General features: G+C 35.9%; 1 protein-coding gene across 5 annotated transcripts in view; it reads left to right on the top strand.

Moving 5' to 3' along the window:
• LOC105197263 (neural-cadherin) overlaps positions 1-20,987 on the top strand; it is a 71,748-nt gene extending 50,761 nt beyond the window's left edge. For 2 of the 5 annotated variants that reach the window (XM_026133206.2, XM_026133207.2), the window contains exon 11: positions 7,067-14,081. In XM_026133206.2, the coding sequence (XP_025988991.2) occupies positions 7,067-7,351 (285 nt within the window). In that variant the 3' untranslated portion in view covers positions 7,352-14,081. Of the gene's footprint in view, positions 1-1,205; positions 5,187-5,251; positions 6,129-7,066; positions 14,082-20,834 lie in introns of those variants that run through there. The other 3 variants (XM_039447281.1, XM_039447283.1, XM_026133208.2) reach the window with 3 other exon arrangements.
• The last annotated feature ends 350 nt before the right edge of the window (positions 20,988-21,337 follow it).

Here is a 21,337-nt window from a genome sequence, read left to right as displayed (position 1 = left end):
TCTCAGCAATACAAGCGATGTTAACAGCGCGCGCAATAATCTTTGTTGCATTGTATATGTATATAATTAAACGATATTTAATATTATTCGTGACATTTTCAAGAATGAGATCCTGCGGATTCTACTCGTCCCGAGCAAGTGTCGCGTGTCCCAGGAATGTGTAGGCTATATACGTAGTATACTATTGTCTATTTATATATATATACGTACATATATATATAAAATCTCGTATAAATATATAAAACTTGAGTGTACACCTTCTGCCGATATATTGTACGTTTGCGTTGACTTACGTTATATTTAACACGAATCCGTTTTGTTGCTGAGCGGATAAACTTGTATACTAATATACGTTTGGTCGGCAATTATTTCTCTCATCACTAATATGCAACGAAATGAGTTTCCTTTTTACGGCACATGTATAGAACTTTTTAATTCCCATTGATATGCACAATGTGTTCACTATGGTAAATACTTAGCTATGCCTGATTTCCTCAAACGCTTCATGTACCTGAATCGATCGACCGTTCGGGCTATTTTTGCAACAAAACACTCTCTCTCTGTCTCTCTCATTCTCTCTATTGAGAACATACTCGCGGCGCGAGTACCTTTTTAAATGATTCCAAACGAAGCCTCTTGTCCAGTTTTTTCATTCACTTTTCGTCGAAAATCGGTCGTCGAGTTACGTATGAGCGGTCGAAAAGAAAAGAGAAAAATCCAAAAAAGAAATCGCTCGCGCATACTTATTTCTTTTTCGTCCTTCTTTTTCTCTTCACTTAATTTTCTTTGTGCGTCGTTCGTTTTGTCGCGTTTTCCGGTTTTATGCCGCGACGCCAATCATGATTTTCGATCGATTTGATGAGTTGCAAAATGCCGACGCGTGTGATTTTGCAGAAAAAAAAAGACGCGTGCGGATCGGCCCCGTACGTGCGTGTGCACGGCCGACCGAACGCGAACGTGTGCACTTTTCATACTTTTCCCAAAAGTAGCCAAGAAAAGATTGTATGTGATTTTTGTACGTGTTACGCGTTGTGGAGAAACGGGAAAAAAATGGAAAGGAAAGATGCAAAAATACGATGATAATATGAGATATGACAAAAGAGATGGAAACGTTCGGAGGAAACTAATGATCTTTAATTAATTCAACTAACATTATTAATTGTGAATGTTTTTCAAAAGGGAAGTGATGTTTTTTGAACTTCCAGGAGCAGGTGGGAACAACATTTTTTGAGCCCCACGTACGGTGTACTTCAACCTCTACGCATTTTGTGGTGCATCAGACATAAACAATTTTTGACAATGCTTGCATATTTTATATGAATGTGTTTTTGATTCCTTTACAGGAACGGATCTCGCTCTCGCTCCTACATCCATCCTCGCCCTCTCTTTCTCTCATTATCTTAATCTCTATTATTTTTTTCTACTTACATCTATCTCTAATTTCTTATCTCTGACATTTCTTATTTTCCATTTCAAAATTCCGTACAAAAAGTATTTTTCAGTATGTTGCATTTGGTTGTCATGTCGATAATTATTTTTCCTGAGTATCTGCTTGAATATTTATTATGATTTTGACTATGTCGATAACTTTTCTGATAAGTTTCTGTATCTATATTTTAATCTATTGGTATGTTATACAAGCCTGAGTTTTCTATTTGATGCTATTTCTTTTAATCTATATGACATTTCGTATGTTTCTTTATCATTCTACTTCTTTCTCTCTTTATCTAATATACTTTCTCTCTGACGTTTCCCGATTTTCATCCCTCTCTCCCAGTGTACCACGACGTGACTGACAATGAAAAGGAAAAGAACATGAAAAGTATTTTTGATTGAGAGCGTTTACCAATGTATAAATATGTGTATATACATATGTATAGATCATAAGAGAACTGTCCGTGGTGTGACATTTTTTCTTCTGTGATTGGGGCGGCATACCACTGTCGAAACGGGAAGAATGAAAGTGAACGGAAGTAATCACGGAATGAAAGGAAAGCCGAAAACGTGCGGATTAACTATCACGACGAAATAACGTCCATCGGTTTTTGAGTGTCGTTAAAAACGAAAACGAATCAGACGAGGGGTCGTCATAGTTTTTTTTCTCAACCCTCTTCCCCAAAGTCGTCCTCCGAATTCACCCTTTATCACCAATCTTTGTGTTTCCTCTTTCTTTTCCCTCTCCCCGTCTCCCGATGCCTCTTTATCGCATTCTCGCTTGCATGAAAATGCCTGCATTGGTTGATTTCGTAACGAAACTAATTTGAACTTCTTATTGTTTATGTTTGTGTTCATTGCACCATTTACTTTCTTCGGATTTGATGATGACAAAAAAAAAGGGCTGTTTTCCAGTAAGTAGGATCTATATTCTTGTGTTTCACACCTTGCATCGAGACACATCATGATGTGACCATTGTTATACCAGCGCAAAAGAAAAGTATAATATTCGTTGCTAATACTAGAGCGCCTTTCCGTTCAATTATTCAACATTATATCGTTTCGATGATTTTTCGCCTCTGTTGTTATCGTTGTCACTCGGAGACGTCACTCTCTTTTTCTGTCTCTCTCTCTCTGTTTCTCTTGCTCTTTCTCTCTCTCTCTCTCTCTCTCTCTCTCTCTCAATCTATTCTTTTTCTCTTCTTGTTGCTCAATTTCTACAAAATTTCTATATCTAGTTTCGTCTCGAGCATTTTTGTTCGAAAGTTTATATCACGCGCGATGTATTTTATATGTACATACACACGTGCTATCGCGCTGTCTATTTTCGCTCTTTCATCCTGGTCTCGTATGTATCCGTAGGTGAAGGATGCCTTTACTGTGCCGATATTGCGCCACCAGTGACCTGTCAATTTGTCCGCGGTACCGAATATCCAACGGACGTTTCAAATATAAATAACGGATATCTATATTAAATCTTCTTTACATATATCGAATTTAAAGGAATTTTATTTTTCTAAATTATTTAAAAAATTTAAGAATTAAAAGAAATATTTTACATAAAATATTGAGTAACTAGCGCTTTGATATAATTAGTCTTAATGAAGAAACTTAAATACATTGATCTTTAATAAAAGTAAATTTACACAATACAATGAAAAATTCAAAGTTAACGTTATAATTGACTTAATTTATAATATCATCAATATTTTTAATTTAATTGTGCACAAAATAGAACAATCTGCTTTGCTGAAGTCACATAATATGTTTGTTGTTTGTATTAGTATAGTTTGCAATAGCACCGTTTGTGATGATATTTCACATAGCAGCACCTTTTGTAATATTCAATGTATTTAAATCACATATTTAATAGGATCATACTCAAAATGTACATGTTCTATACATTTGATTAAACCGTCCGTTGGATATCAAATGTTATACGGGGATCTGGTTCCATTTTACTGGAACAGCTTCAATAATTACTTTTAATGTTCCAGGAAGAGAGCCGGTAGTTTTCATTACTAGAAATCTTGAGATAGCAAGATCCCGATTATAGACAAATGTTCGCAAACAAACGTTCACTTGGGAACGAAGCCGAATGTAGAATCAATTTCCGAACGACTGACATAATGCGGCTCTTTTATTAATATAAATCACGATGTCGATATTTATCCTGAGATCAGCGGGTGAATAGAATCGCAAAGAATTTTATATTAAAATGTTAAAAATTACGTTTCAAAAATTAACACTTTATTCACTCAGTTTTTTAATTCTGTCAATCTAATTCAAGTAATTTTTCTATATATTTGTGTCTTGATTTATTCTATTTTTCACGTTTATCAAATTTTAAATATAATTTTTAATTATAACTTCAATATATTTATCTCTTATTACTATTCACCCGCTATTGCACTCTATTATACTAGATAGTTTAGAATTTTAGAAGTATCTGTTACTTTATAGATATAGATTCTTTGATGCTTCTAAATACTTTAATAAGAATTTGTAATACTTAGAAGATAAAGTAATATTTGGAAATTAGATATGCTGCAAAGGATGCGAAAATTTGCGTCTTCTAGTTTCTCAAGTAAATTTTTGTTTTTTTCATTTTGTACTTTAGCACATATTGGCTTGGAATAATAAGATACATCAAAAATTAATAATGCATAATTAATACATGTAAGAATTAATATTAACTGCAAGTTGGTCAAAGAATCTACAGATGAAGGAAGCGATTCTAGAATATCTAGTATACTTCCGCTTTCGTGTTATCTCGGATGAGCAAGGATAAGCACAGCATTTTTCTAACACAATTAATGTAGTGTTTAATAAGTGATCTTTAAAACGCACACTTTTTCTATTAAAAAGATTCTTTCTGATTTAATATTTGCTACATAATGTTGTGCAATCAAACACTTTTGTTGATATAATCAAATTAAGTCGAATGGCACCGGCAAGAGTATCTGTTTGCATTAATCAACTGATACAATTAATACAGCAATGAGCTCAAATATGCAAGCGTAAGCATTCGACAGGTAGGTATACCATCGCAACTACATCGTCTACATTTGTCCATAATTTACGTAATCTGTTTATCTAATTAAAATTGATTATCGAATGCACATGTTTATATCGATGTTATCATTGCTTTGTTAATCAACAGAAGTCGGCGATGTAGTATCTTCATCGTTATTACCATCATAATCACGATCAACATCACCCTCATCGTCATCATGATTCTCATCACCGTCATCATGTCACTCTGTATGTTGCAATTATTCACGGAATTACTCACGAAAAATCCACCTTACAGCATGTTTGAGTTCATTGCAGTAAATCTTGCTCTTAACCGATGCACTTTTATTAAATTGGACAAAAATTATTAGGGAAGTTAATGGATTTGTACGTTCGGAGGACAGTGGATCTATCACCGAGGTAACACGCAACGGAGTCATCCTATGTCCACCAGGATACCTACGAGACTGCACGGTCCTTTATCTCTCTGTTTTTCTTTCTATCTTTTCTATCTGTTCGTCTTTCTCTCTTCTTCTTCTTCTGTTTCAATTTCGCTCGCGAAATAAAAAGCGGAAAGACCGTCGAGGGTACTTTCACATGTGGACGTGCTCGACGCCGAGTGACGCCTTAACTCTTTCGTAAACTCCAACGAAAAAGACGAAATAGAAAAAAAAACGAAAGAAAAGAAAAGTAAAAAGAGTGACGAAACGGAAAACAATCGCAAAAACAAAAAAAAACCGCCAACTATAAAATCCCGAAAGAAAATGTCCTATAAGTTGACGGCCCAATGTTTTGCCACTAGCGTGACAGCTATCGCCTGCGAGTACGGGCCTCCGACAGAGGGATGCCAGTCTTGTCCGCAGACGTGGACGTTGAGTTAGACGTCGTAGACAGAAACAATAAACCACCTGTGTGGGATGCGAATGTATACGGCCCCATTCACATCAAAGAAAATGTCACAGTGGGTACTGTAGTGACGTCGGTGAAAGCCAGGTTTGTATGCCACGACATGACCGAGACAAGACACGTGACATGCCGTGCCGTGCCATGCAGTGCTGTCCCTTCTATCTCTTTTTTTCTCTCTGGTCCGTTGCGACCATCCCCTAACTTATTTTGTCTCTTCCACTTTTTGATTTCCCATTCAATTACTCACGTATTCTATTTGTTTTTCTGTCCAATCAATTTCCTTTATGTACTTGGATTTACTTTCCAATACACTCTGGATTCTTCTCTTCTTTTTACTTTTCTTCTATTCTTTTTCTGATCCTAACACAACATTTGATCTTTCTATTTTGTTAATTTTCTCATCTCTACATACCCTTTTTAGATTCTTTACAGAGCACACTATCTTTTTGTTTTTCTTTTTTTTTGGTTACGGGAGCACTTATGGTTAAGCGCGGCGCGGTAGATCGCTGATTGGCGGACACTCCTTTTCCTATTACTACAACAACTACTATTACTATACTGCTACCACTATCTTTTCCCAATATGTACTGTAGCGAGCCGCGGCGATCGCTCTTCGACGATATTTGGAGACAGCGAGGGTTCGATCGGGCAGAAATCTTTTCGGAAATGATGGAGTCTCTTGCTTTTCAAGTGGAGTAAGTTTTAAATATCGCAAATAAACGTAAAATTGATTGTCTTGTGATTACATCGCGTTATCACCTTCGAAAAAAAAATGTCTCAATAGTTCTCTTAGCATTTCTTTTTGAGAAAAATAAAAAAATTTATATTAAATCTTTCTGAAAAACTGTCTAATAGCAATTTATTTTTTGCGCATGCAATTTAATAATAGCAACAATTTTTATCTTTAAATTGACAATAAAGTACTACGTGATCAGACTTTGGAGTTAGTTTTTTTTTCTAGCTAGGTTTACGTAACAAAGAATTGCAAGATTATTACAGATTACATCAAATGATATCAGTCTGTATTAAAAGTCGTTGCATAATTCTAAACTTACTCCACTTGAAAGTTCAACAGGCTTTCGTTTTCTCGGCAAATACGAGCGACCATGAGGAACCACGCTTCTTCAAAGATTCCGAGGATGCAGCGACAGCCGTGTGGATCATAGCGAATATTCGCAATAACAACACCATAATTGTGCAAATGCGGGAAGGCGGAGCGGTGACCTACAGGCGTTTCATATAGCGTGCTCATATAGTTTAGGCAAGGATGTAGCGAGAGAACCTGCTGTGTCTTTGCGATATTTACGCGCAGAATACAGGTTGCGGATCGTCGATCGTCCATCACGCCGTTCGTCACCCGGAGCTCGTACTGTTCGAGAACCATGCAACTTGCAATCGCGCGAGCGCTTTTGCTATAATGTATAGTCTCACCGAGCGTGCAAATTCGTGCACGAGGGTGCGTGCATAATGCGAGCTCGCGCTCGCGCCAAACGTTCCAGGCGTTGGCGGATGACCGAGGCAGGGCGTCGCGAGTGAAAGAGAGCGCCCAGCGGATGAGAGAGAGGCTTCTTCCCTCCTCTCTCTCTCGAGAAAGAACAACGGGGAGCGACATGTACCATGTACTCTCCTCCCTCTGCCACGGGCCTTGGCGCCTTAACACTAACGCCGTTGTTTTTTGTTCCCGTTTGTTATACACGCGGTCTGGCCATAGCGCGAGACGTACAAGCTGGAGGCGATGGCCAAAGACAGGGGCTACCCACCCTTGTCGCGAACGGTGGAGGTTCAGATTGACGTTGTGGACCGTGCGAATAATCCGCCCGTATGGGACCACGTAGTGTATGGCCCGATCTACATTAAAGAGAACATGGCCGTCGGGGCTAAAGTTGTGTCTATTAAAGCCAGGTCTGTCACACTGTCAATGCTCCGTGCGGCTCTCTGCACGAACCCGCCCTGCACGCAATCTCGTGGCAGTATTGTTCTTGTGCACGTTAATTGATATTGTGTTCGAATCCACATTACACGCATCTTAACACAACTCATACACACGAACATTCGCAGAGGCGGCGCGCGCCACTACTCGCTCGCTCGCTCGCTCGCAAGCATACGCAGACACACTTATGTTCGCATAATAGGGTCGTGGCTCGTGGAAGACACGATCAGGGATCGTGGAGAATACTGGAGGATCTTCCGAGGCGCAGGACGTGGACACTAGAGCGATGGTTCTTGGTGAAAACTTGGGGACTCAGATTAGCAACGGATTAAGTAACGTAAAGAGAAAGTTCAAGTATATCGAGGTATCTCCATTGAGTTGTATAATAGAATTAACAGACAAAGAAATAACAACACCTCGCTTCCCGTGAAAACAAAATAACGATCAGAAGAATTAGCAAAAGTCGATAAAAGCAACTAGATTCCTTATATTGATTGTTACTATCGCGATTATCAACAGCAAGCAAAACATTTTTTCTATTTTCAAGATAGCTACTAAATTCTTCGAAACACTGCGTAGGAACCATCGCTTCCGATTCAGAGCAACTCTCGTTCGAAAATAAAACTTTTGCATTCATACGGAAAAAAAACACGCGAGACGCATTTACACAGATTAGGGCACATCGATACATGCATTCGTAGGCGCGGTGCACGATACATATATACATGACATGTTCGCGAGATGCCGGCCTCGTTAGCGTTGCCGTTTTATCTTTTTCAGTTTAAACGCGAACGCACTTGCGAATAATACGATTATGTAGACTCCGTTGAGCGGATCATGTTCTTGAAGCGTTTTGCTGCATCTCGACACGCAGGTACAAAGATGTTTTCATTTTTTTTTTCCGCGAGTGCTTTAATCAATTCCCCAGCGAGGTTTAATTTCATTTTACCACGACACCAGTAAAGCGTATCTCATGTATACTAAAATGGAATAACGACGCAAAGGCTTTTCATCCGCAGGCTTTTCGTGCCTCGCAATTCGCGGGAATATAAGAAACGGGACTGAGGAAGATCCGTGTCGAGTATCCGTCTCCGAGGATTTATCACTAAAGTGCAATTCTCCGAACAAAGCGCGAGCCCTATTGTTACATAGTAATCGACACAAGTGGTGCCGTAACTATAACTACGTTAAATATTAATTATGCGTCGCCCATTGTTGCGTGAAAATTATTGTTAACTCGCGTGAACGGGAAGAGCAGACACGATAGTTTTAACGATCAAGAGATGTCGATTGCAATAGAATTGGAGGGAGTGTCTCGAATTTCTCGGACTAAGCGGATTTTGGTGCTAAATAACATTTTCTTCATCTTTGTATCAAGTATTAAATACAATTTTGCAATTCCATGAATTATGTGTCAATATTGTCGGACTTAAAATGCAATCATAAACTGAAGCTGAAATAATAACTAAATCAGTCTGATCGTCAAATTTAATAATGATGCTATATGTTAAAAAGCTGTAAATAACTTAATGTATTTAAGTTATTTACAGCTTTTTAATATATTTACAAGTATTTATAATTATGAAAAGAAAGATACAAATTGGAAAAAACTGTATTATAATTAATATTACGACTTTGATGGCTAGATGTTTAAGATATAGATATACGTAGAGAGATTTACGTGTTTTATATATTATACATCATATTTATTACGTTTCACAAAAATTGAAGAAAATATTTTATATTTTATTTAAAATTTCCAAATATATGCTTTTGCAAAAAAATATTGCTAATAAGTCACGATGGAAATGGTGCGATAGCATGTTGGCGGAAAAATATAGCTGAACTGGCGCAAATGCATCTTTTTGTAGCGGCCACACCAAAAGCTGCGTCGAAAAAAAACGTTAGTAATGGGTAGTTTGCGCTTGACGTACCGCTTTTAACAGCGGTCTCTCGCGGAGACACATGGACTTCCGGCGAGAACGAATTGGCTAATTACATACGTACACGCCGCACGAGAGGTGCCAGATGCAACGGTCACGCGCTTGTCGGTGCAAGATAGGACGTTTTATTGTAAATTCAGTTTACGAGTTCTATATACCGCGTCACGCAAATATTCCGTTGGCTTATCTCGCTTAAACACGCGCCAATTCGATTCTTCGCTAGTATATTAGCAAGGAACACAATGCCAGCGCATAATTCAAAGTAGCAAGCAAAGCCGTAATCTGATTCAACTTTTTTTTTTTTGTTTAAAAGAAAGCACGCGTTGCATGATGCAAATTACATCCTACGAAGGATATAATTTGCACAAGAACACTTTTTTTTTTAATTCTCCAATTATTTTCTACTTACTTCTTTCACTTTTTTCCCGTGACAAGGATATGTCATTGTATAACTTTATAAATGTGATAGATTAATCATTTTTACGTGGTATTTAGAACATATTCCGTTAAACAATAAAAATATCTTAAAAAGAATAAACATCTTTTTTACAGTACAAATTCTTTTGCAATTTCTTTGGGTAACGTTCTCAACGTGATAAACATTTGTATTCTTGTTGAGTCAGATTCAGCCGAACTTGTACATTCAGGCGATGTTCTCGCGGTATCACAAATTCCACACACCGCTGTTAGTAACGTTAGTGACATTTCGGAGGATTAATTCCGGAGAGTTTACTCGTTAGGACCTTGCTTTAACGACAGCCGGAAAGGGATGCAGCAAAACGTTTCGTCATTCGCGTTAGTCCGCCATTTTCCACGAACTTTCCTCATCAACGTTGCGCCACGCACGCGAGCCTCAATGCAAAGATGTCACCAGCCATAATAATTACACACACACATACACACACATCATGACATTATCCGCCGATTAATCGCTTCTCTCTCGTCGGGAATTCGCGGCCCGACAAGAAACGCATTAACATTAATTCGTGCCACACAGCGAGTTTAAGCCGCAACGTTAACGAGCGATGGGTGTTTTAAGTCACGTGTTTGTTTCTGCGCTGCGATTCAATAGCGATATTGTATACTACAGTAATTGCCAGCTATTTTGTATCATATGACGAACTCTCGCGCCCGGAATTAGAACGCAGAACTTTCTGTCTCTCTCTCTCTCTCTCTCTCTCTATCTATCTATCTATCTATCTTTCATACATTTGTTGTGTGTGCCGTAAACATATTTTTGGGCATGTTTTACGAATAGATGCTTCCCTGAATTATATATTATTGATTTTGACCATTTTGTCGTCTTCTCATTTCTTTCTCGTTATATAGTTTATCGTTCATGCGTGCCTCGTTTGTTTTCTCCTCCGTTTGAGTTATCACACGTTCTTTTCACACCGGATTGGCTTTTTTCAAAATTTACTTTGGTCTCGTTTTTCTCGTTGTGTGTGCTCGTGTTGAGACTCCGTCACCCGCGGTGATCGGAGTCGCGTGAGTCAGTCGAGTATTATATAATAGTTGCGGCCGCAAATGATCGAGCAGTTATGATTTTCGTCGATCCCCCCCCTCCCCTCAGATGCCTGACTTTGCAGTCGCAGTCGAGCGTATGTCTCAAGTATGTCGTATGTACATACGTTATACGTTTATACTCCGTTCTTGGTTATTATCAGTTTGTCCGTTATCGCTATCGATTCACATCTTGGTTCGTCGCCAGGACATGCATACTCATTCAGTATTCCAATCATCGACATACGTTTCATGAATGCCGTAATTAATTTTTGGGCATGTTTCGTCAGTTGCTTACCTTGCGTTAGGTTATGACGTGTAATCACGTTTTTTTTTTCTGGTTTTGTTTTTCGTTTTTTCCCCCTTTTTTCCCCCCTTATTCTTCGAGAGCGTAGTGTGTTCTCGTAGTGTCTTTTTGTCGGCGAGACCTTTCTTGTGCGCCGTTCGACAGCAAGTTGAGTAACGATTTAGATTGATGAACATAGCTAGAGCATCTTTTTGATTGCTGAAGTCACCGTCTCGTATCATATCGGAACAGTACAGTAGTGATTATATATCTCTCCAATTAAAATTGAGCGAGCAAGAGCATCTGCTAATTGACCTGCGACGCTACGTGACGCTCGCGGATTGAAACGTACCGGCCGGCGAGGAATTCTTCCTCTTCGTTCCTCTCTTTGCAGAAAGGAAAGAGAGGGGCATTGTGGATTCATGAAACTCGAAATGAAAACGGTATTATTGATCTCCCACGTCTGGCAAGTGATCCGACGCAGATTTTTCCAGTACGATTTTATCGCGGGAAAAAAACATTTCCATTGAAAATAAGTCAAATCTATCATCTCCCATTACATTTTCATGTCTAATTGGGTATGTATGACCAGATATGCATCAACGTAAATACTATAATGTCAAAAGAATTTTCTCTCTCTCTCTCTCTTTTGCATAGAGATAAAATTGTATTGGAAACAATTAATGATACGCTCGCGTTAGTATTCGTAATCACATAAGTAAACATACATACACACACACATACACAGACATACTTGCATCGTCACCACGCACCAAGTGGTTCAGGGGTGGTTATGCACAGAGATTGGGTTTGTAAGGTTTCTAACTTTGTCCTTTTTTTTTAATCATAACTTAACTACACGTAATCACACTATGCGACAGTCTTACTTCTTACAAGCTCGCTTTCTGCCCACATACTTAACGTAGTTGTACAACATGTACGTGCACACACTCACACACTCACAATGCAAACCTTCGGACTAAGGATCACGCTTATGAGCTGTACTATCATACTAACCGACACTACGGGTGTACACAACCACTCGACACGCAAACGTGATATCGTCCGTCAGACGTCGCCCACAGGTAACGAGCAATTAAAATCGCCGTACGAGCGTCATTTGTCAGGGGCACGGGTTGCGCTATTATTCTGGCAGTAATGTAGAAATTCTCCTAAATTAACATTCGGCTTCAATAGCGCCGCTAACGAGCAATCGGAATTAATCAGAGAAAAATTGTATGGCGACGTGAATTTACTACAATATATATATATATATCATGTGATATTAATAAAGCACAGAATTAAATTTTACGGAAAAATTTTATGAGATTTTATCCAAACGGAGAACAGTCAATCAATATTGACATTACGAGATTCCGGGCTTTCATGTGAGCTAACATTAACAATGTGTAATTTCGCAAGAGTATTCTTGCGGAGGGTAAACCAACGTGCTTTTTAAAGCAATGGGCAACCTTTCTACTGTCAGCCCGATTTCAGCGAATGAATTTTTTCACGAACCATTTGTACAACGTAGTGCAAAATGTAAAAAAATCACAGAAAAATTTAACAAATAAAAATTTGAAAGGATATTTGTTCGCGATTCGCAAAAATCTATCCGTGTGTATATATATATATATATTAGTCTATTCTATTCATTCACATTGATTAATGCTTTACATTAATTACATACTAATGTTACATTGTGAGAAACAATGCAATTATGTTCGGTATAATCTCATTTTCACATACATAAGACATGAAAATAACAGTCGAGATTAGAGCTAAATTTAATTGATTGAGCGATCGTAAATCGCAAAGATTAGAACATGTGTTTTCCGGTTGTATAGAGTACATGATATAATTGATTGCAATTTATCTTCCGAAGATGCAGTGTAATAAATGGCGGCATTGTTAGAATCTTTTGTGTTTAATGGCAGACTTGAAATTTGATCGAGCGTTGCATCGTCATATATTTCATGATATTAATCGCGCGTTTCAAAGCTGTTTCGATTTTGTCGATATTAATGTGTTCTATATGCATTCCGTGTTTTAAACGAATTTTAAATGAGTGTTTCAGAACAGTTTTGATATTGCAAAAATTATCCTTTGATCGAAATAATCTCGCTATAGAGTGCCCAATATCACCGGTCTGATAATCGTTCGAACCGTTATTTATTATCTGATGGGCTACGCACTATGTCCTAGATTCTCTGTCTTTCTTTCAACGACAAATTCTTTGCAGTCGTTTCAACTATCGCAGCCATTTCCTTGACAAAAATTTAATTGGAAGCCATTTGATCTTTTTCTCTTAACAATATTCATATTAAACGTCTCGATAACAAAATTTTTTAAAAATTTTATCAAAGCAAAAATATGTTGAAATTGAAATACAAGATGTTAGTTTGTGTATTTACGATGTATACAATTTTTAAGATAGTTGTTAATTTTCTCTGTTACTTAATGCAATTAAAAACTTGTAACAACTAAATTGATTAGCTTTGGGTAGTATATTTGCATTGCAAAACAAAGAAAAAATACATTTTATCGAAAATGTACGGGCAAAAAATCATTTAATGCATATATTTATAGTCGTGCAAGTTGTTAAAGTTTTCTTTGAAGCAAAAACGTCTTGAAATTGATTGAAATGTAAGGTTTTATTTCGTGAGTTTGCGATATATGTATATTTAATTTCAAGATAGTTATTTGATCGTCTATGTTATTACTTAACTTAATTAAAGAGTTTGTAACGGTAAAATTGACGAACCTTAGATAATTTATTTGCACGTATTGCAAACACAAAATTTAAAAGCAAAAGATCGGAAGTGTATACATTTTCATATATTTATAATCGCGCAAGCTGAATTGAGCATTCGCGTGTGCACTTAAGTTTCGCTAGAAATTTATTTTGAAATTCAATATTGACCGTCGGAATACGGGTCGTCGAACGATATGAAAAAACACGTCGTGATGTACACACACTGCGTATGATGAAAAAAATGGCCGCTTTTCATATTCTATTGCATTTCGACAAAGTGCCTTCCGCTAGTTTTAATGATCAAAAAAATGTTTGTGTCAATATTATTGTTCATGCAATAGATCGCGGTATTTCTCGTCACCGCACCGCTGCCAATCGCAGAATTCGATGCATCAGCTAGGACACACACACAGCTTTCGGCGTCCTGCGGATTTTTGCTCGACAAACGTAAAAAGCGAAATGTTTTCTGTTACGAAAAATAATAAATGGATTATTGACAAAAATCTAAAATATTGATTGTTCTATCAATCGTAAGTGACTAAAAATGATTAAATCGTCGTAAATGCGACTAAAAGTATAAACCAATATATACTTAAAAACATTTTTGTCACGAAATGTATTTATTTTCAGTATCAGTAAACGTTAACGAAAATTTTTATGAAATTATTTTTTGTTCGTCAATAATTCAATTGTCGTTCAACATTAACACACAAAAGATAAAAATGTTTAAACAAATTTGATTTATACAGCATAAAAACTTCGTTTACTGGTTGCTATCGCAATGAAAGAGATAACGTCGCTCGATTTCTATGTTAGACCAGAAAAAATACGACCGACGTAAAAAACAGATGCTATCGGGATTAATCGTAAAATATGTCGAGCCACGCCAGTTTTATCATCTCCAGAAAAAAGATGCCAACATTTTTCACGGAAAATCCTTCCGTCTATACATGAAAGTGCTATTTCCCGCAATTCGGACATACTTTCACGTATTTAAATAAAGTTGTTCGAAACGTGTCCGCGCGCGAGACCATCTCCTCCAGATTTTTCAACAAAATCTTTGTCCTGACGTAATTTCTAGTAAATCCGAATATAAAATCGTTCTCGAAGCGCGTTCGGAAGATACATTTCGCTCCGGAGACAAACGTGACTTAAGATCCGGATGACGTTTTAAGAATTCGCAGGAAATGACATTTTAATACTGAAACTCGCTTTCCGTTCGAAGTTAAACGACAAGAACGGGAGAGATAGTGCACGTTTCGCAATATCTAGGTTCCGGCGAACTTAAACGCGACGATGTTTAAAATGTAACACGGCGCCGCGTAAATGATTGAGCTCCGGGCGTAACATGAGCACTTAACAGATCCTCGCGTATTCACAAACGAGCTTGTTCCGCTAACAACGCTGCCGGGGCGATGCCAGAAGATTAAATCTTTCAAAGATCTCGTTAAGCGTGATGTACAATAGCTGGAGACGTTCGCTGCATTTAACTCTTCAAATCCGGGATTTGTATCTGCATCGAAGATCGCGTGTATTTAACGATGCGTTTGATTTAATTTTCACGAGCTTGCTATCTACCTATTATCTGATTTAATGGAAATTATCTCGTTTGGTATTGGATAATTGAGGTAATTGCAGAGAATACAACTCGTTAACTAACAAAGGTAGATTGCGATATTAACATTATCGTATTAAAATTATTATTACGTTATCTTGTATTGTCTTATCTAGTTTTCGTGACTTTATATTATGTAATAAGACTACTGACTCCGTAATAAAAGTACGCGATTTCATTTCCATTCAAAATCTCTTCAAGGCACATGTTACAAGATGTAAAGTACAGATAAATCTTTAAGATTTGTTCTCGTTTTAGTACCTTCTAGTACTACTACGTTCGCAATAATCTTCCTGTAAAAGGCAATGATTTTACAGTTGACATTTATATTGGCATTTTAATACCATACTGTAAATCATATGTAATAAAAGTGGTAGTCTGCGAGAGCGAACTTTGACTTTTACGAGCAGCCATTAAATAACGCGTTCAATTCAAGATTCTATATATACAGGGTTACATATGGGAAGGGTGGGAATCACTTTTATACAGAATGAAAAAAGTATCGCACCGGTAAAATCTTGAAAATAAAACATTGGAATTATATGATTTTATGTAATATTTTTATGTAATATATAAATTTCACATAATATGTATATCTTTAATCACTCTGCATATACGTAAAAATATTAAGGTAGAGTTATCGAGAAATAGTTTACAAGATATTTTATATTTTATATTTTATGCCGAATATGTCGAATAAAGTATAAAAAATCTTGTAAATTATTAATTTTTCGATAACTCTATCTTAATACTTTCATGCAGAATAATTAGAGGAGTTACATTATATAAATAAATTATCATAATTTTATTTTAAAAAATAATTTTGATATGATCATAAAAAATTAATTCTTTTGAAAATTAATTTTACCATTATTTGTTCTCTTCCAGATCATATTACTTTTCTATACAATATTTTTTTTAATGTCTGGTTTTCGAGATATTTTACTGGTCCAATATTTTTTGTTCACTCTGTATAAAAATTGTGATAAGAATACATTTTTCAAGATTATATTATTTAATAAATTAAAAGGTCTAGTGAAGATTTTTACAGTTTTAAAATAAGCTTCTGTAAAGAACACGAATAAATAACAAAATTCGATTTTTTTTTACCTAACTTCAAGAAAATTCACTTAAAAATGCAATATTTAAGATTAAAAATTTATAATAGACAAAATCGCTTCCAATGAAAATTTCGCTAAGGAAAAACTCTCTCTAAAACAGTTCAATAAGATTTTATTTTTCTTCCTTATTTCTATCTGCGCGACTCTTATATATATTCTATTTCAGAACCAACCACAATTTTAATAATAGATTACCTTACAAATTTAAAGCTTTCCTGGAAATTCTGCGGGAAACTATCATTTGCGGCACTTATTAAAATGCAATATTAAGCGCTTTAGCAGTTAAACTTCTAAAATCTAGAAAAGAAAAGATCTTTTAAAATTACATAAAAATAATACTAGTTAATTTTAAAAACTCCTTATGTCTAATTGCTTAAAAACGTTTTCCTATTTTTTATTTTATATCTAAAAATCACTCCTCTTTTTCGGATATTCTAAGTAGATATAAACAATTCTCAAAAGTGGCTAATGAATTATTAAAATTGACCGGCGGTTCTGGGACATTCTGTGGAAGAATCGATGTCGTGTCCATTGAATTGACAAATGACGCTGTCAATTTCGATCGTGCGCCCTTTGAACCAGGGAGAAATCCCTCTCAGGAGACAGAGCGGGTTCCTTTCGGATCGATGAACATTTCGTGGACGTCTAACGGATGACACGACGGCTGTCTACAGCCATGTGTATGTAAACGCGGTACAACGTTCATACGCGCGGGACAAGGAAACGCACGCATCATACATACATATATACACACACACACGCAAACACATACGTGCAAACACACACGCGCAAACGCGTGTATAGACGGTATACATCGGACGAGCGGATGATCGAACACGCATGTAATACAGCCCTGCGGTTCGTTCGATCAATGAGATGAGCTCGGACATGAGAATGATTATATTGAATCAGACTGTTATGGTTTCTCAGGAATTAATTAAGAAAGCTATCCTTGAGACAATCCCAGTAGAAATGCATTTAATTAAAATAAATTAAAAGCAATTCACGTTTACGAGAAGATTTGGACATTTAATCTATACGAATAATAAAGATTAAATTAAAAATTTGTATCACATACTGAGTCAGCAATAGCCAAGTAAGATTATAAAAAATTTATATTGATTTCCGATTTATTCGGTTTAATATCGTTATTCCTATATGATGAACTTATTGGCAAGGCAAATAATTTAACTTATTGTCAAATAGATTAGAAATTTGGCGCTTACGAATAATTAAAATAATTAATTTTGAACGAGCTATGCGCAATTATGCGAATCATAAATTAGTAAATAAAAGCTAATTGTTATTAATGAATTCTGCATAATATTCATTGCCTTGGAGTGCAATAATTGCTCGAGCGAGATTTCAAAGGTAAAAGTTTACACTGTTTCTTTCATTCGGTATTTAATTATAATATTAATTAATATTTTACATGATATAAACTCTCATATAGAAACAATTTCAATGATTTATCAAATTTTAAAATAAAATATTTTATTGCATAAACATCTACGCGCTGTTTATCGATTGGCTCCGTTAATTAGCGATTTTAGCGTTATTTTATTAAATTGTTTATTTATATAATAAATCACTATAACATATTGAATGGTTATACTAAAAGAAAAATGTCAATATCTGCATTGAACGATAAGTAATTTAAACAAAAGTTAATTTTAATTTACGTATTTGTTAATTAATTATGCACACTAATTAGATTTTAAACAAATTTTGCAGTTAACGAGTATTTTACAGGATACGCCAATTTTAGTTCATCTTCATCATAATTGAAATTAATTTCCAATTTTATTCAACGTATTAACAATACTAATTTTTACAATACACGCCATTTACTATCAGTGTATTTTCTAATTGTAACAAATTAAATTACCGAAGAAATTCCGTGGAGAATGCAGTAATGATACAATATAATCTTTAAGTAATAAAACTAATTCTTCTTTTATCATATCGTTTTCCTGCAGAACTTTCTTATTTTTTTAATAACAAATATCGCTTTTTAGATTTTAAAGAACTATAGAAAAGAGCAATGAAACATGTTTCGAAGTGTATTTAATCCTAATCTTACCTAACATTAATAAGTTTCAATAGTGAGATAAACTTGGAATACGTTACCGTTGTTCAGGAATGCAATATAATCTGCAAACCACATTAGCAACTAATAATACGTCATTGAAACATAACAGTCCGATCAACAAATCGCTCATTCTCGACTCCGCATTCGAACTCGTTCATTTTAACATACAGCACACGCAATAGGGTTGCAACACTTCTGCCATCGAATTAACAATGATAACAGTCGTGGATAGTAATTGGCCCGCGCGAGCGAACGGGAATGTAGCTAGAACAGCAAATATGTGCCTTTTGACTGCGTGAACTTTGCCTAGGGTTATGGTCACTTCTCGGTAAGAGCTCTTGTTAACACGCGCATATATAATATAACTTACAATTGTACACACGCGCAGTTGTGTGTCCAAGCGCACCGAATAGAGAAACGGAAGGGAAACAAAAAAAAGGAACGGGCGACGACGGGAAGCAAAGACGTGCGGCGCGTTAGGTAAAATCACCACTGATCACTATACGTCGCGTTAGACTGATTTTGACCGGTATAGTTTCAATACCTATTTAACTTCCGATATAAAAAGAAATTGGGAGACGTGTATAATAATCTTTATGTGTTTTAAGTATCGCAACGAAGAGATCGGCTTCGCGCGTCTGCAGCATAGAGGAAAACGGTGTTATGAAAAAGCGGATTAACTCATTGTAAGCAGAGTAGTTTTCAGTAAATTAAGTTTGAAATGCGGAGTTTCATGTTGCTGGCCCAGTTGTGTGTACAACTCCTTTTTCTTCCTTTTTATTTCGCGGATTAACCCACTTTTGCACAACACCGTTCGGAGATTCTGTAATCACCGAGATTATACCGGTCGCGATCGTTGCACCGAGCGTTGTCGAAGATAATGAGAAAAAGATACGGTTGATGAGCTCTGCTGCCGCGTACGTTTAATGTATAGAGATCAGTGAGATGCCATTGTCGAACTATTATCTCTCGTTTTACCCTAGATGTATTAACATGCTCCAGCGAAGGAGTCTCTTTTTTCCATAACGACGATCGAACGTTTAATTCGTTTACTTATCTCTTTCTCTCTCTCTCTCTTTTTCTTCTCTAGTCGTGTACGCATACGCTCGCGCGTGAATGAACGCGTATGCGACACATCGCATGACGATCTTTTTATTTCAAAATATTTTCCTCTTATTATATCAGTGACCTATTTTCAATATACATATGTACAGGATATCCCGAAACAACCGCTATTCCTTTTGTCTTTGAATCAATTAAAATGGATTTTTTTTCCTCAACAAAACGTTTAATCGAATTTGATTTACTACAATCTTGAATCATATATGAAATATTTCAACAATTAAACAATATTACCATTACTTACAATAAAGTTTATTAGGACTAATAAAAGCCAAAAAATGAAGTATATAAATTAAGAATATTATTTCAGTGTTGAATATTATTTAAAAAAAAATGTGTTATATGTGTGTTTATAACTTGCATTATTTTATTGTTCATAGTAAATGTATATTTATATTATAAATAATTAAAAACAAGGAGTATGGATACTTAACAATAAGCTAAAGTTAAGATTCAAAGTTCAAATAAATATAACGCAATGGATTTGTATGTTTAAATATATTAAGATACATATTTACATCATCATATATAGTAGATTAAATTAGCTTTTGTTTAAAAGTTGTAAAAAATTTATGTAAATACCATTTTTTCTGCAAACAAATCCGCATCCAATTATGTATTTAGAGCTGTATTTTCAGAATACGACTATATTTTCAATACGATAACATTAAATGCAACTTTTTATCTAAAAAAAAAATCAAATTTTATATATTTTTTATTTAACGTTTAATGTACGATCTAAATGCGGATAGCATCGGCAACGGGAATAGCGATCAGTTATATGGCGGATAGCATCCCGTATATCCGTATCTTGGAATTAGAGCAACCAGTATCGTTTTATGAATCGGAAATAGTAGGACAAACATTACATAACATGTGTAACAATTGCCTTTTTATTTCCGAGTCACGTAAAGATATATATCGGTTGTTCCAACTTCAAAATATCAATATGTATATATACGAGTCCTTCTCTCTTTCTCTTTTCTACCTTAGGAAATTTCCGTTCTCGTTTCTGTTTTTCCGTTTTCCGTTTCCGTTTCGTTAAGTTGTCTCGGCGCTCCCGGGCAGCCGGTGCGCGCCTTTGTAATACGCCCCTTTGTGTGTGTCGACAGCTCTGGAATCGACAATAATCCAACGGTCTTTTACCACTTAATGCCGGGTTCCACGGCGCAGACGAACAAGTTTCATACGTTTTACCTTCAGCAACGCGCCGAAATGTCGACAACTTGGGCCGATATTAAGGTTAATCATCCGCTGGACTACGAGAGCATAAAAGAATACAATCTTACCATACGAGTGGAGGTACGATTCGTTTTTTTTCTTTTTCTATGCACAACGCGTTTTTGCAAGTAGATAAAACTTTCACATAATTAAAATATTTTTTTAGAAAAAAATGTAAAAAAAAGCATCTCACTTCAATGGATAAAAATAAGAATCGAATCGCACATTACAACGATTGATAAGAATAAAATTTTAATACAATAATATTCTGTTGCACAGACAATAAAATGCTAACTTTTAACGCCAAATAAATAAGTGCGTCAAAGTTAAAGTCTAGCGTATTCAGCATTAAATATTAGATATAAATTATTATAAAGAAATAAAGATTGATGTA

The sequence above is a fragment of the Solenopsis invicta genome, chromosome 3 (genome assembly GCF_016802725.1).
Source record: "Solenopsis invicta isolate M01_SB chromosome 3, UNIL_Sinv_3.0, whole genome shotgun sequence".
Classification (NCBI taxonomy): domain Eukaryota; kingdom Metazoa; phylum Arthropoda; class Insecta; order Hymenoptera; family Formicidae; genus Solenopsis; species Solenopsis invicta.
Note: the sequence above shows the minus strand (reverse complement) of the source record. Positions and strands in the feature narration are given on the sequence as shown.